The sequence below is a fragment of the Astatotilapia calliptera genome, chromosome 10 (genome assembly GCF_964374335.1).
Source record: "Astatotilapia calliptera chromosome 10, fAstCal68.1, whole genome shotgun sequence".
NCBI lineage: Eukaryota > Metazoa > Chordata > Actinopteri > Cichliformes > Cichlidae > Astatotilapia > Astatotilapia calliptera.
The window spans coordinates 34385323-34399476 of record NC_137431.1 but is presented as its reverse complement, the minus strand read 5'-3'; the positions used below and the strand labels follow the sequence as shown (position 1 = coordinate 34399476).

Below are 14154 nucleotides of genomic sequence, written 5' to 3'. Positions count from 1 at the left end.
CCAGCTCACCTGTGTAAATCATTAGTATTATCAGGGGCCTCTTTGACCGACAGGTGCTGACATGCTGTGTGGGTAATTGTACTAACAGACCATCCAAGAAGCCCGAGCTCCAGTTTTTTGAGGAAGTTGTCAGGACAAAGTAAAGTACGTCTCTGATATTTGGAGTACACGTTGCCTCTTTTCCTTCTGTGTGACTGCTGGACTTTATGAAGGTTTGTCCCAGCAGGTGTAGCTGTTGGTGTACCAGTCGCACACGGTTGGTTTGGTTACAGGTGCAGTGTTATAGGTCAGCGAGAGTTTTCTGTGTTACAGCAATTACACATTTCTGTGAGTCTGGATTCAGTCTGGATGCTCAGAAACATCGTGCGCTGTGAACATGGAAACGCTGGCTGAAAAAGTGACTTTGCTCTCATTCTAACTTGAAACCCTCAAAAACACAACAAAAACAGTCCTCTGAGCGTCCACGTCATTCTTTACAGTTTTGTATGTGTCACGTTTTTGTGTCATGTGCCCCACAAAAGCTCAACGCAGTAACTATATGAGACTTGACTTTGTTATGTGTTACACGTACGTGACGCTGGGGGAGAAAACAAGTTAAAGCTAGTGTGTCCGCTCTTTACCGTTTCCATTATTTTGAAAAAACATCGTTTTGCTCCAAGATCTCAGTTAAACAGCTGCACTCCACCATAAACAACAAACTGTTAATGCTAAGCGCTAACTAGCCAAGCTTAGCAGAGCAGCAGTAGCCAGAGGAGTATCTGATAAAGTCATGTGGGTAAATTTAATGAAGTAAACTGAGGGAGTAATGCAGATGTTGTATTTATTTCAAAACACTGTGTAATATTTATTTATTTTGTTAGAGTGTAAGACTAAGGTTTAGTTTGGCTCAAACTTTAGCAATACTTTAGCTTGTGTAGTTACTGCGATCTGCCTTTAGGGGGCAGCGCTGCAATCTCATTAACAAATAGTTTTTTGTGGGTTTCAAACTCATCGATGATGAAATGCAAAGCTTCACTTTTTGTGACAGTTTGTACATTTTCGTGTCACATGTAATATCTGCTGGTGATTCTGTGTTAGCACTGATGAAGCCAGTATTTCAAATTTTCAACATATTCAGAAATACAGTCGTTTTCCTCTGATGCTTCATGTTTATGCCTTTAGCATGTTACCTTGGCATAAAAATATAGAAGCACAAGAATCTTAGAAAATGTTGGATGGGTTTCACTGAATTCTTTAAACCAACGACTCCCAAAGTCCAGAGTGCTGAGGCCCACTGCAAAACCACAAACTCACATGGGCCTCTAAAGGTTAAATCCTCATCCTAATAAAGTGACATGAGTGATGTATTACCTTGAAATAGCACTTAAAAACTTAAATAGCACACACTGTTGGCTGTACATTGTTAATGCTACTCAGGCATATCACAGTTTATGGCTAAGGTGTGGCACTGGGACACAAACTTTAATACAAGAGCTGTAAATTTAGGCGAAAGTAATGACTAATATCACAAAGAGCCTTTTATTATTATTGTTTATATGAATATGTTACTGTACACACTTGTGATTTTCAAACTGAATTTCAATTAATGATGTGGCCTGCCTACAATATCTTCATAGGCCACCAGGGGGCTCCAGTCTGCATTTTGGGAGTCACTGATTTAAACAATCATTATGAACTTGAATTTGCATTAAGAAATTGTGTTTATTCATTAAAGATGTTAGGGTATATTCATTGAAGATGATTAAATCACCTAACGATCATGAAAAACGCCCGTGACACGAGAATAAATTGGCAGAGGTACGCCAGGGTGCTACATGTTTAAATTAAAGTTGTGATAGGTGTCACTTAGAAAGTCCTGATCAGTGCTGAAGGTAAGAAAAAAACAAGGCTACAGGTTAATTTTCCCAAACTTGTGAAAGGAAAAACCCTAAATTCATACTGTGTCCCTGTAACACAATTAAACACAGTGTCCCCATTACACACATAGGAAAGCACACCCACACACACACCCTTCCCGCCCGCCTCCTGGTTTGGTTCGTTTCTGTTGATTGGTCCATAACACTCAGCATAAGCCTTAAGTAAACATACTCTATTATTCTGTAAACATTAAAAAGAAAAAAAGACGAAACTAACAGAGAACAAAAGGAAACGTGTACTGTAGCTGTTACATTTTTAGTCCTTCTGTTCATTTTCTGCTGTTTTTCTTAATATTTCTAATCTGATGTCTGAGCACGGCGAGACTGTCGTCATGAACGCATCGTGTTTGAAAAAAAATAAGTGAGAAAAGCTCCGTGACGAGGAGGAGGAGCCGTGTACAGAGTTAGCGAGAGTCTCGGACATCTCTTGTCTTTTAGAAAATGTTTTTTATTGTATGTGATTTCAAAAAAATGACGACATGGCAATTTGAAAAGCAGTTTGTGAATAAATTAAGTTTATTGAGAATTATTTTACAAAGAAAGGGGAAAAACTGGTGTCTCGTGTCTTTATTTGCTCACAGTCGCAGGTTAAAGGAGCACGCCGCCAGTTCATGGACGGTCCAGGAAGCACATGCAGGTTCAGTTCTTATTAAAAGTGGGTTAACAGCAAATGTCAGGAAAATGTTGAAGGTTCTTTAACTTCAACTCAATCAGCAGCCAGATGTTTGGAGCTCAGACGGGTGTGTGTTCAGCCCTGACACAGAAAACGTGTGCCAGAGAAACCAGTTTAAAAGAACTACCAGTGCAGAGAACGGTGATGAAACCAGTATCTGGGCAAGGTGCGAATATCTAAGGACCGTTTAATAAAGTATTAGTGCGGGGGTGGGGGGATCAGCTCCATGTCACCTCCGTCTGGCAGATAAAGCTGCACCAGGGAGACGGAGGCGCTTCGCTGTTCACGTGTAGGTGATGAGTCATCGCTGAAAGCTAAACTTGACAGTTTATTACAAACAGTGAAAAACGTCCCCGTAAAACTACAGACCAAAGACTGCTGGGAGGCTTCAGTTTTTCTCTGTGGGGGTGCTCTCTGAGGTGGAGGTGCCGCTCCCCTCTGCTCCAGCGCTGGAGGCGGAGGCGGTGACGGCCGGGGCTGAGGTGAAGCTGATGGGGACGATCCTCTCCTTCCCGTCGTTGGCGGGGTTCTCCCGCGGCGCCTGAATCTGCAGCTGGCCTCCCAACAGCGAGCAGGTGACGGCCTCGGGGTCGACGCCGTCCGGCAGGTCGAACTCCTGCCTGAACTCCTGGCACTTGTAGGTGTAGCAGCCCTTCCCGTCCTCCTGCTTCTTCTCCGTTCTGCCACTCACCCTCAGCTTGCGGCCCACCTGCTTCACCGACAGCTCCTCCGGGGAGAACTCCTTCGTGTCCAGGCTGAGGGCAAAGGTGGTGCCGTCCCTCCCCAGCTCCTGGAAGGCGATGGGCTTGAAGACCCCCGTGCAGGAGGATGTCTGATCGATCTCCTCAAAGATCTTCTGGTGCAGCCGCTCCATGAACTCGATGCTCTGCTTCATCTCCTGCATGTGACGGATCATCTCCCGCTCGATGTGGTAGAAAAGCGGCCGGGTCTCGGGCCACAGGCTGCGGACGGGCCAGTGCAGGTCCAGGAAAGGCGTCATGGTGGCGGGGGACATCTGGATGACACTGGGGCACAACATCCTGTTATCCTGGAGGTGGAGGTGGTGGTGCTGGTTTGTGACGAGCTGCTTCAGTCTCAAGTCTGTCTGCCTGATGGCCGTCCTCCCTGCTGTTTTTATACGCTGACCACCGCCCACATGCACCCACCCATGGAAAGTTCCAGCTACATTCCTGTGTGTGTGTGTGTGTGCGTTCACCTGCTGTATAAAGACCATGACTGAGTCCTGCAGCAGAAATAGAACAAAGCTGAGATGTGTTGGCATGTGGCAGCTGAACACACACACACACACACACACACACACACACGCCTGTATGTCTGTCTTTGTGGGGATTAATCATGACTCCCCACAAAAACAGGACATTTGAATAAAGGCTTATTTTCATGGGAAATAATATGGGAATAATCATTTTCATTATTTCTAATGAAAAACATAAAGAGGACCTAAAATTAGATATGGTGATAAGTCTTTGTACAAAAACAAACTCGCCCAGGAAAAGCGTCCAAACATGAGAAAAGCCGCGTGAAACAGTCCCAACATCAGACTGAAGTTTCTGTGTGTAATCGTCTGCTTTTATAGAGGCAAAAACAGTCCCCGTGTGAATACAAGGACCCAATTTTATGGGTTAGTCCTGACATGAGACTAAAGCTGGTATTTTATGAGAAGAAGGTCCTCACTTGACAAGAAACGGTATGAGGTAAAGTACACAGAGCTGTATGTCATAAGCAAAAATGATCAAGCTTGAACTGAGTAACGGTCGATGCAGCGTCACAGGGTCAAATGTCCTCAGAAAGTTTAAACCTGACACAGATAGATCACACACACACACAGGAAGTCGAGTTTCCACCAGGTCTGGAGACGTATGGTGTGTAACCCTGATCTGTCTGTAACCATACCTGGGTCCCCACTTTGCTGCTTTGTGAACACATGTATGTCCCCATAACACAAGGACACACTGTGTTGGTAAAACTGTAGTAAGGGTGCCGAGAAGCTGGACTCGGGGCCAGCATGGAGACGGGCAGCGGTCACGCTCTTTGTTCTTCAGCTCGGCTCTGCTGGCATTAGTGCAACTTACATCCAGCTGTTTGGGGCTCACCTGGGAAGCGCCCGCTCTAACGTTTAATGACGCTGTACTGCGTTAATAACAGCTGCTGAGTTTCAGCCGCCTCTGTTCGTATTTCTGTTAAATGGATGTTTTTAAACCGTCTCACAGTTTAAAACGCTGCTGAGTGACGTCAGCCTCCGCCTTTATCCTGTGAGCAGATCGCACTGAGCTGTCACCGCCATCATTTCTATTTTTGCCTGCATTTTTTCCGCTCCTCCCACCCTGCTGTTTCCCGGCCAATCACACGTCGACATGAACCTAATCACGTGTCAGCGCTTCAGCTGACACGTGGCGTTGAGCTCTTTGAATAGGACGTTTCCCGTATGCTCGCCGTGAGCGGGGGATTAGCTCAAATGGTAGAGCGCTCGCTTAGCATGCGAGAGGTAGCGGGATCGATGCCCGCATCCTCCACGTTTTCTTACTCCTCCGTGTTTTAGTCCCTGTGGATCTGTGCCGCCCTTTGGACTCTGACCCGCGCGTGGATTTCGGTTTGGTTGTGTTTAAGCTCAGGTACATTTTACATTAAAAACACTCTGGTGGGGTACATAAGACATGAGGTAATTAGCTCACTGCGTGGATAATTGTAACTGTGGGCTCACAGTCTGAAGCACCGCTGTTGCTGTGACTCAGCACTCTGTAAATAAAATTATGGGTAATTAAATATAACAACTTGTAAAATAAAATAAAGCTAAATTTAAAAAATATGGAAAAGTACCCAAAAAAGCAAATAAAGTATTATTTGAATATGAAAATAAAAGAATATATAATGGACGATGCAGTAATAAATACTGAAAATAAGCAGTTAATAAATAAATCCCCCCGCTGGCTCCTTCGGTTTTCTTGTACATTTATTCAGATGTTAAATAAACACAGCAAATAAGAAGATTTCATGTATTCCTCAGTCACACACTTTCATTAAAAACAAGTCTAAATGCAGGAAGAGGATTTGGTTTGCTGGCCTCAAACACTTCTTTGTGCTGTCCACTGGGGGGCGCTGTTCACCTGCAAACATTAGCTGGTGAACAGCTTGGCTCACAGCAGAAACAGTTCTTGTGACTTCTCCACCCTCCATCACAGTCAGAACATCTGATGAGAAATAAACCCGACACCACAAACCATGAAAAGATCTGCAGATCACGTTTCCCTCACCTGCCAGGCCCTGATGAGCGTTAGCAGCGGTAACCAGGTGAGGGTCACTTCAGGTATTCAGGTCAGTGAGTCACCTTTGCTAAGCTCACCTTTTTAAAGTTGTTTTTCCTCACGGTCATGTTTTTCTCTCTTCTTTTCTGTGTGTTTAATTCGCTGTATGTGGCGCTACCTGCTGGGTGTTATTCAGAGCCACACCTGTGGGGCCGACCAGCAGCCACGACCCGAAGACCCCCAAAGACAGCAGCTGAGACCAAAACCTCGTCAGGAAAAGTTTACGGAAGTTATATCATGCTGTTTATACTTCCTGTTTATCCAAGCTGGTACCTGGATGCTAACAGGTGAGCGGCTACTTCCTGGTGAAACTCTGCCCCCTGGTGGTGGGAGTGTACAAAAAGGCTTTGCACAGATTTCTGTTCCTCACCCAAAACAAAGCTTGTCTGTAGAGCGAGCTAATGTTCAATCAGAGCAGCAAACACTTGGAAACTGGAGAACATACAAAGACTTTCACACAATACTCGACTAAAAGTACTCAAGTATACTGCAGGCCGGTCCCTCCTATATGGACACGCCCCTTTAGCAAGAAAGCTCAAAGCACATCAGGAGTCGTCCTACTGGTCGTCATGGCGAACACATTTTAATTAGTCACTGCTTCAAGAAGGCGTGGGCAGCTTCGATGACCGTGACGTGGCTCCTACCCCTCGCAGCAGGTGTGGTGCTGGTGGTGGTCGGAGCTCGGGCCACGTGGAGCGGGGGCAAGTGGGCGTGGTGGTCATGCTGACGCAGCAAAAGCTGCAGCTGTTCGTTCTCACGCCTCAGGTCCTTGCTGTGCTTCCTCAGAGCTTCACGCTGCAGCACAGCACTGCTGCAGCTCCGCCGCAGCTGCTGCAGTTCCGGGAACCTACAGACGTCCTGCAGACCGATGGACAGGTGAGCTGACAACTGTCTGCAGGCCATATTGTACCTGTGGGGGAGGAGCTTCCTGGCACTGTGCTTGTTTTAGAAGCTGCACACCCACCTGGGAGCTCGCTAAAGTTAAACTAAAAGAATACAGGTTGGGGAAGGCGGAGCCTACCTTTGCTGGCGTGTCCTGTTGGCACTCGTCTGTGCGTTGTGATGATGATGATGTCAGTAACGTGTCGTGTTGCGTCTCCAGCCGGTGGCAGATGTCCGCGGCCCGTAGAACCCTCTCGCCCTGAAACAGCGGAGCACACGGAGGGTGAGAAGCAGTTCCGACAGGTGATGCAGACAGGTGAGGCGGGCTTCACCTTGGTGACGACGGCCTGCAGGTTCTTGGCGGCGGCGTCACCCTGGACGGTGAGCTCGGTGAGCCTCTTCCTCGCCGCCGTGTGCGACTGGGTCAGGTGGTCCTGGAGTGCGTGAGACCTGCAGTTGAGCTCATGTATGGTGGCGGTCAGGTCCTCTTCCAGCGAGCTGTTTTCTGCCTTGTTGGAGATCATCTTCTCCCTCAGCCTGCGGACGGCGTCCTGACAGGAAGTGAGCGAGCACAGTGAGTGCGTGTTAAAACGAACACGTTTACAGTTTACACACAAACTCCTCCTTCAAACAGCTGCAGGCATCATATTAGGACTTAAGGTATTTATTAGGGGGCGTGGCCTGAACGACTGATAATTCGTTTCCAGGACTGTGTTTGGCTCACCCGGGTCAGCTGACTGTGGATGTGACACACCTGTGACACACCTGTACGTATGAGCTCAGCTCAGAGACAGGTGGAGGTGTTGTGAGCGCACTGACCTCCAGCTTCTTGGTGGTCTTCAAGTCTTCGCTGATCTTCTTCTGTTTGTCTGCGAGCTGCTTCTCGAGCTGCGTTACCTTGACGATACTTTTCTGCAGGTGCTCTAAGCTCGTCTGGGTGGCGTCACTCACCTCCTCCCTGCCCTCCAGAGCAGCCACCTGTGCACAGAGAGGGGGTCAGCGCAGCCGGACGGGCCTGAGAGGTAGAGGGAGACCACGGGCCGGCGCCATACCTGCTCCTCCAGAGAGCACGTGTACATCGCCAGCGTGTCCTCGAGCAGCATCCTGATGTCATTCATGGCGTCCGTGTTGTGCAACTCCGCCGTCAGGGTCAGCTCCTGCAGCTGGATCTCCTGCTGCTGAGACTGCTCCAACATCTGCTGCCTGAAACGCCACACAGGGTCAGAGGTCAACACAGCTCCACCGGCTTCAGGCCACCGGATCATGTGACTGACTTTAGCTCACAGGCTTGGAGGAGGCGCTGACGGCAGGTGAGCGAGCGGAGCATACGACTCACCTCTGAGAGCTGACGCTGGCGCTGACGTCCTCCAGGGCACGCTCCCACTGCTGCTGCAGACCCTGCAGCCGTGCGGCCTGCAGCGCCCACAGCGCCTCCATGTGGTGCAGGTGGAAGCGCTGCATGTGCGCCTCCTGGCGCTCCGTCTCCTGCACGTCGCCCACCAGCTTCTGCAACACAAACGGGCAGGAGTCTGGTCAGCGGGGTAAGACGAGTGTGGGAGGCGGGGTGAGCACAGGCGAGGGGCGGAGCACCTGGACGATGCTGTCCAGGTCGTCCAGCGTCCTCTCAAACGTCTGCTGGAGCACGATGATGTCATGGCGCAGCTCGGCATCCCTGGTCTGGCGGAGGATTGCCCTCCAGCCGTCGTGGAGCTTCAGCAGGTTCACAGCAGTGTTCCTCTGCTCCTTCTGCAGCTTGTCCTACAACGCACACATAAACGCACGCACACACACACACACACACACACACACACACACACACACACACACACACAGTGTGAGGCGTTCAACAAGAGCCAGCAGCAGAAAGTCAAAGAGGCCACGCCCCCTACAGTGATCCAGGTGTTCCCTCTGTGTCACCTTCAGGAACAGGCCGAGCGTCTCCTCCTTCTTCTTCTTCAGCTCCTCCTCAGCCTGAGCGCGCTGCTGCAGGTGCACCTGTCTCTCCTCGTCAGACTTCCCCACACTCTTCTTCATCTTCTTTGACATGATGCCTCCTCGTCTCCTCGTCACGCTGAGAGGACAGCAGGTGGAGAAGGATGTTAGCTCCTACGGGTATTTGTGAGAAATAAGACCTGCAAACATGAGCTCATCGGGTATAAGCTCCTCCTTTCAGAGTTACCACCTGACCCCAAACCAGCCTGTATATAAAAGATGGAAGTAGCCTCTGTCCTGTTAGCACGCCGGCTGCTGCACGTGTGGTGTTTCAGTCAGAAGGTTCAAGGTTCTTTATTTGTCACATGCATAGTTATACAAGTATAACACACAGTGAAATGTAGCCTGACACGCTCCTCGACATGTGCAAAAATGGGGGGGGGGGGGTAGGAAGAAGAGGAGATGATGTTCTTCAGCAGCCTCTCAAACACCTTCATTACTACCGAGGTCAGTGCAACTGGCCGGTAATCGTTCAGGGATGAGGGTTTGCTGTTCTTGGGCACAGGATGATGGTGGATCTTTTGAAGCATGTGGGGACCACAGACTTCTCCAGGGACTCGTTGAAGATGTAAGTGAACACACCTGCTAGCTGGTCAGCACAGCAGCGCAGCAGACGGCCGGTGATGCCGTCTGGCCCCGCCGCTTTCCTTGTGTTCACTCTCCTCAGTGCCACAGTCCATCTTTACAGGAGTTCAGTGACTTTTTATCTCCCATCTTGAAGCTGTCCACGTCGTTAATAATTGGGGGTTTTAACATGCAACATGATGATGACGCTGACCTGCCAGAGGTTTTCTTAGCATCATGGACTCTTCATTTCCCACAGCATGTGTCCGGCCCCACTCACACCAAAGGACACTCTCTGGACCTCGTTTTATGTCGGACCATCCTCGTATCATTTTTAACCTGTCTATTTATTGGCCTCCTTCTCCTGTTCGTCATGTTTTTAGCTCGCGCACCTTAAATTCCTCTACGGCTGCTAACGTTTCTGATGTTTTTCATTTGTTCTGCCTGCTTCTAACGATGTTGATTTATTAACAAATGTTTTTAATAATTGTTGTCTTTCTATTTGAGATCATATTGGCCCCGTTAAAGCTACATAGCCCTGTGTGAAAAGCCTCTCCCTGGACAAACGACAGCATTCGCTGTTTAAAGCGTGTCTGTCGTAAAGCGGAGCGTTTGTGGAGAAAAACTCGTTGACAGGTTCATCTCCTTCCCTAATCATGACTACAGGGCCCTGCACGGTGTAGCTCCAGCTTACATCGGTGAGCTTCTTCATCGCCCCAGCATGCGACCAGCTTGCTGGCTGTCCAGCACACAAGGCTAAAAACAGAAGGTGACAGAGCGTCAGTGGCTCCCTTTGATCTGTGGACTCGTCTCTTTTAAAAAGCAGTTAGAAACGTATCTGTTTAAACTTGCTTTTGGTTGATTTCGTTTGTTTGAGGTCGTGTGTCCATTTCTGCTTCTGTGAAGCACTTTGTGATCTTATCTTGAAAGGTGCTATATAAATAAAATTTTACTTTACTTTTACTCCACCTTCAGGTTTCTGTGCAGCCACACCACCATCGCCCTGGTAAAGAAGGCCAGCAGCAGCTGCACCTCCTCCGTGTCCTGAGGAAGAAGAACCTGGACCAGGAGCTGCTGCTGACCTTCTCCCCTCCTCGGTGGAGAGCGTGCTCCTCCTGCCTGCTGTTTGTACTCAGTGCTGGGTTTGGATTAACGATTTTCCAGAATCTCAGGTTAAAGCTCACAAAATTTCAGCAAACCAGAGCAGATTCTGCACAAAGACGTAAACACAAAGCGCACGTCAGCCGACAGCCGCAGATTGTGATGCGTCCGCGCTTCGTGTTTACGTCTTTTTTTGCGCTGGAGTCTGAGCTGCAGGTTTGTCTCTCAGACCAAAACTGACCGAACCAGCAGCAGCAGAAGATCCAAACGACACTTCACATAAACATCGTCATGAATTCACTTTGACTTTTGCTGCTTTCCTTCCAGCTCTTCAGTTTTTGTTCTACTGCAGAATATTTTAAGGTTATTTGCTATAAACAGCCAGGACAGGAAACTCTGTTTGATCCTGTTACTTTGACTCAAAGGCCTCTGCTGTGACGCTCACGCCTCGATGAAGTCTCACAGTGTCAGCTTCGCTTTCATAGACATAAAAATACTGATGGATGATCAGAATGATCGTATATGTGACTGAGGCCCAGCTCAGTCATTAACACCGCCCACAACACGACTGGCTGCCCCTGGAGGCCATCGACGGGTCCTCCTGTCTCAGGTAAACCCTCACAGGTGACCCCGCCCACACCTGCTTGCCACACTCAGGCTTCTGCAGTAAGTTTCTGTCCTGAGCGTCTCCGGCAGTTGGCGCCGTTGCTAGGCAACAGCAGCAGCGCGTGTCTGATGACAGCTCGTGGACCCTCGTTTCCAAATGTAATTATATTTAACTCAAAGCCAGCCGAGCGGCTCTTTGATCTGCACCGCGCGCAGTGACGTCGCCCCGGTTTCCCGTTAACGTGGGCGCAGGTGAAGGTCAGACACTTCCGGTCTTACCGTTCAGGAGAGCCGCTGCAGACCCGCGACTGTGACCTCCGCGTTTGCTATCCGTCACCATAGCAACGGCGTCAGCCGGGGTCACGTGACAGCCGTCAGCTGTTTGCAGATATTTCAACAGAAGAAGAATTTAAATTTAAGTTGTTCTAAAACCAAACGACCGGAAACAGCTGAAACACCCGAGTCTGAGCCGACGTCTGAACCAGAGGCGGAGCCAGACATTTGAAACACCCGGGGCTTAGCCCTAAAGGATAGTATGCATGTGGGATTTTTTTTTTGGGGGGGGGGTTAGAAATGACTGAAAGATTAATTGGCTCTGTTTTGAGTTTTGTTCAAAAAAGAATGACTTCATAGAGGGAAAAATATATATCACATGTGCAGGACACCTTAAACTAGTTTTTTAATTAAGCAGCAAGGCAGAACAAAGTCGGGCTGTATCAAGACACGAGGACTAAACCCCGATTCAACCAGACCCAGAACTGATCCGGCATTAAAACAGGACTACAACAGTTCAAAATCAGGACTACTGAGGACTTAACCAAGACAGAACCAGAATCAGAACTAGATGATAGTAGCACTAAAAACCATCATAGACCTGCACTACACTTGTTTTTTAATAATACCAAAGTACAATATTTAGACTGAGAAAAGTTTATATAATTATTTAGCCTTGTTGTGCAAACAAGCTGCAAAACTTAATAAATGTAGAATGTAACAAAGTATGTAAAGTAACAAGTGGCATCTAAAAAGTTACACTCGGTACTGGATACATGTTCTGATGAGTTTTGGCAAACAACCATGTGACTAACAGGTGTGTCTCACCTGCTCTTGTTCATCTCTGTTCTGACAATCATCAAATCTACAGTTGAAACCAGATATTTACTCTTCAGATAAAAACACTTTTTTAATTGTAACATCAAATCAGACTAAATGTTTATTTTTTAGATAAATATAAAAACATATTTGTTAACTTTAAGAGTAAAGAGAGAAACTGTCTGTATTTCTTGTAAATGGCACCAAATTGTATTCAAACTGAGCCACACTTATGCAGCTCCACAGTTCTGTTCCTGCTGTTTTGGTTGACATCTCCTGATGTTCCCATGTCACAGAAACAGGCTCTGTGTTTTGCCTTATATGCATCCACAGCTGTGCCACCAGTTTACTCACATGGACTCTACGAACCAATCAGAAGCTTCTTCAGCTCAGAATGGAATCGTCTGCAGTTTATTATTAATTAACAATAAACTTAGTGTACAGGGAGTGCAGAATTATTAGGCAAATGAGTATTTTGTCCACATCATCCTCTTCATGCATGTTGTCTTACTCCAAGCTGTATAGGCTCGAAAGCCTACTACCAATTAAGCATATTAGGTGATGTGCATCTCTGTAATGAGAAGGGGTGTGGTCTAATGACATCAACACCCTATATCAGGTGTGCATAATTATTAGGCAACGTCCTTTCCTTTGGCAAAATGGGTCAAAAGAAGGACTTGACAGGCTCAGAAAAGTCAAAAATAGTGAGATATCTTGCAGAGGGATGCAGCAGTCTCAAAATTGCAAAGCTTCTGAAGCGTGATCATCGAACAATCAAGCGTTTCATTCAAAATAGTCAACAGGGTCGCAAGAAGCGTGTGGAAAAACCAAGGCCAAAATAACTGCCCATGAACTGAGAAAAGTCAAGCGTGCAGCTGCCAAGATGCCACTTGCCACCAGTTTGGCCATATTTCAGAGCTGCAACATCACTGGAGTGCCCAAAAGCACAAGGTGTGCAATACTCCTTCCCAAATCAAAACCCTGGATTAACGGAGATGTTCGCGCGGCACGGAGCACCGCCTTTGCCTCCGCGAACACATCGGACTACAAACACGCACATTACCAACTCCGGAAGACGATCAAAGCAGCCAAACGTGAGTACAGGGACAGGGTGGAGCAACAGTTTGACAACCCTCGGAGTATGTGGCAGGGACTAAACACGATCACAGACTTTAGAGGGAAAACCAGCACACCGCAGACCACGGCCTCTCTGTGTGAGGAACGTATTCTACGCTAGATTCGACACAGCGAACACCATGAGACCGGACAGTGTGCGCACCGCGGATGACGTCAGTGCGCACACTGTGTCTGAGGAGGATGTGCGGAGGTGCTTCAGGAAGGTGAACGCACGCAAAGCTACTGGTCCGGACGGGATTCCCGGCCGCGTCCTCAGGTCATGCGCGGCTCAGCTGGCTGGAGTGTTCACACACATCTTCAACCTTTCCCTCTCTCTGTCTGTAGTCCCAGCCTGCTTCAAAATGGCCACCATCGTCCCTGTACCCAAATCCTCCACCATCTCCTCATTGAACGACTGGCGACCTGTAGCCCTGACCCCCATCGTAAGCAAATGCTTCGAGAAGCTGGTCAGGGACTTCATCTGCTCTGCACTACCCGACTCACTGGACCCTCTACAGTTCGCATACCGCCACAACAGGTCCACTGATGATGCCATAGCCCTGACACTACACACTGCCCTGTCACACCTGGAGAAGAGAGACACGTATGTGAGAATGCTGTTTGTAGATTACAGCTCAGCATTCAATACCATCGTTCCCTCGAAGCTGGACAGGAAACTGCAGGATCTAGGACTGAGCAGCTCCCTCTGCAGCTGGATCCTTAGCTTCCTGTCTGACAGACGCCAGGTGGTCAGACTGGGCAGCATCACCTCATCCCCCGTCACACTGAACACTGGTGCTCCACAGGGGTGTGTACTGAGCCCTCTCCTGTACTCACTCTACACCTACGACTGCACAGCCACTAACAACTCCAACATCATTGTGAAGTT

The 14154-nt window shown here is 48.2% G+C and overlaps 3 protein-coding genes, 1 long non-coding RNA gene and 1 other non-coding gene across 6 annotated transcripts in view; 3 read left to right on the top strand and 2 right to left on the bottom strand.

Annotated features, from left to right (window-relative positions):
- Positions 1-2467, top strand: part of fam53c (family with sequence similarity 53 member C) — a 13113-nt gene extending 10646 nt beyond the window's left edge. For both annotated transcript variants that reach the window (XM_026182898.2, XM_026182897.2), the window contains exon 4: positions 1-2467. This exon is cut by the window's left edge and continues 1712 nt beyond it. The gene's annotated coding sequence lies outside the window, so the exon portion shown is untranslated.
- LOC113031058 (heat shock protein beta-11-like) lies at positions 2415-3628 on the bottom strand. Its single transcript, XM_026182930.2, has one exon. It carries the CDS (start codon positions 3626-3628, stop codon positions 2978-2980), a length of 651 nt encoding a protein of 216 aa, XP_026038715.1. The 3' UTR covers positions 2415-2977.
- Positions 3629-5050: 1422 nt separating this feature from the next.
- trnaa-agc (transfer RNA alanine (anticodon AGC)) lies at positions 5051-5123 on the top strand. The gene has a single exon. It is a non-coding gene; the product is annotated as a tRNA-Ala (tRNA).
- Positions 5124-5542: 419 nt separating this feature from the next.
- LOC113031063 (dynein regulatory complex subunit 2) lies at positions 5543-11590 on the bottom strand. Its single transcript, XM_080307638.1, is given in 11 exon segments — positions 5543-5798; positions 5951-6770; positions 6934-7053; positions 7127-7345; positions 7519-7560; positions 7563-7772; positions 7847-7997; positions 8131-8300; positions 8385-8552; positions 8712-8900; positions 11337-11590. Coding segments are annotated over 9 exon segments (1476 nt in total). The 5' UTR covers positions 8841-8900; positions 11337-11590; the 3' UTR covers positions 5543-5798; positions 5951-6503.
- LOC145431605 (uncharacterized) lies at positions 6062-10845 on the top strand. The gene is made up of 2 exons (XR_013911950.1): positions 6062-6199; positions 10326-10845. It is a non-coding gene; the product is annotated as an uncharacterized LOC145431605 (long non-coding RNA).
- Positions 11591-14154: the final 2564 nt, after the last annotated feature.

Coding starts and splice junctions, on each gene's coding strand:
- LOC113031058 (XM_026182930.2), bottom strand. CDS start 3,628: ATGTTGTGCCCCAGTGTCATCCAGATGTCCCCCGCCACCATGACGCCT.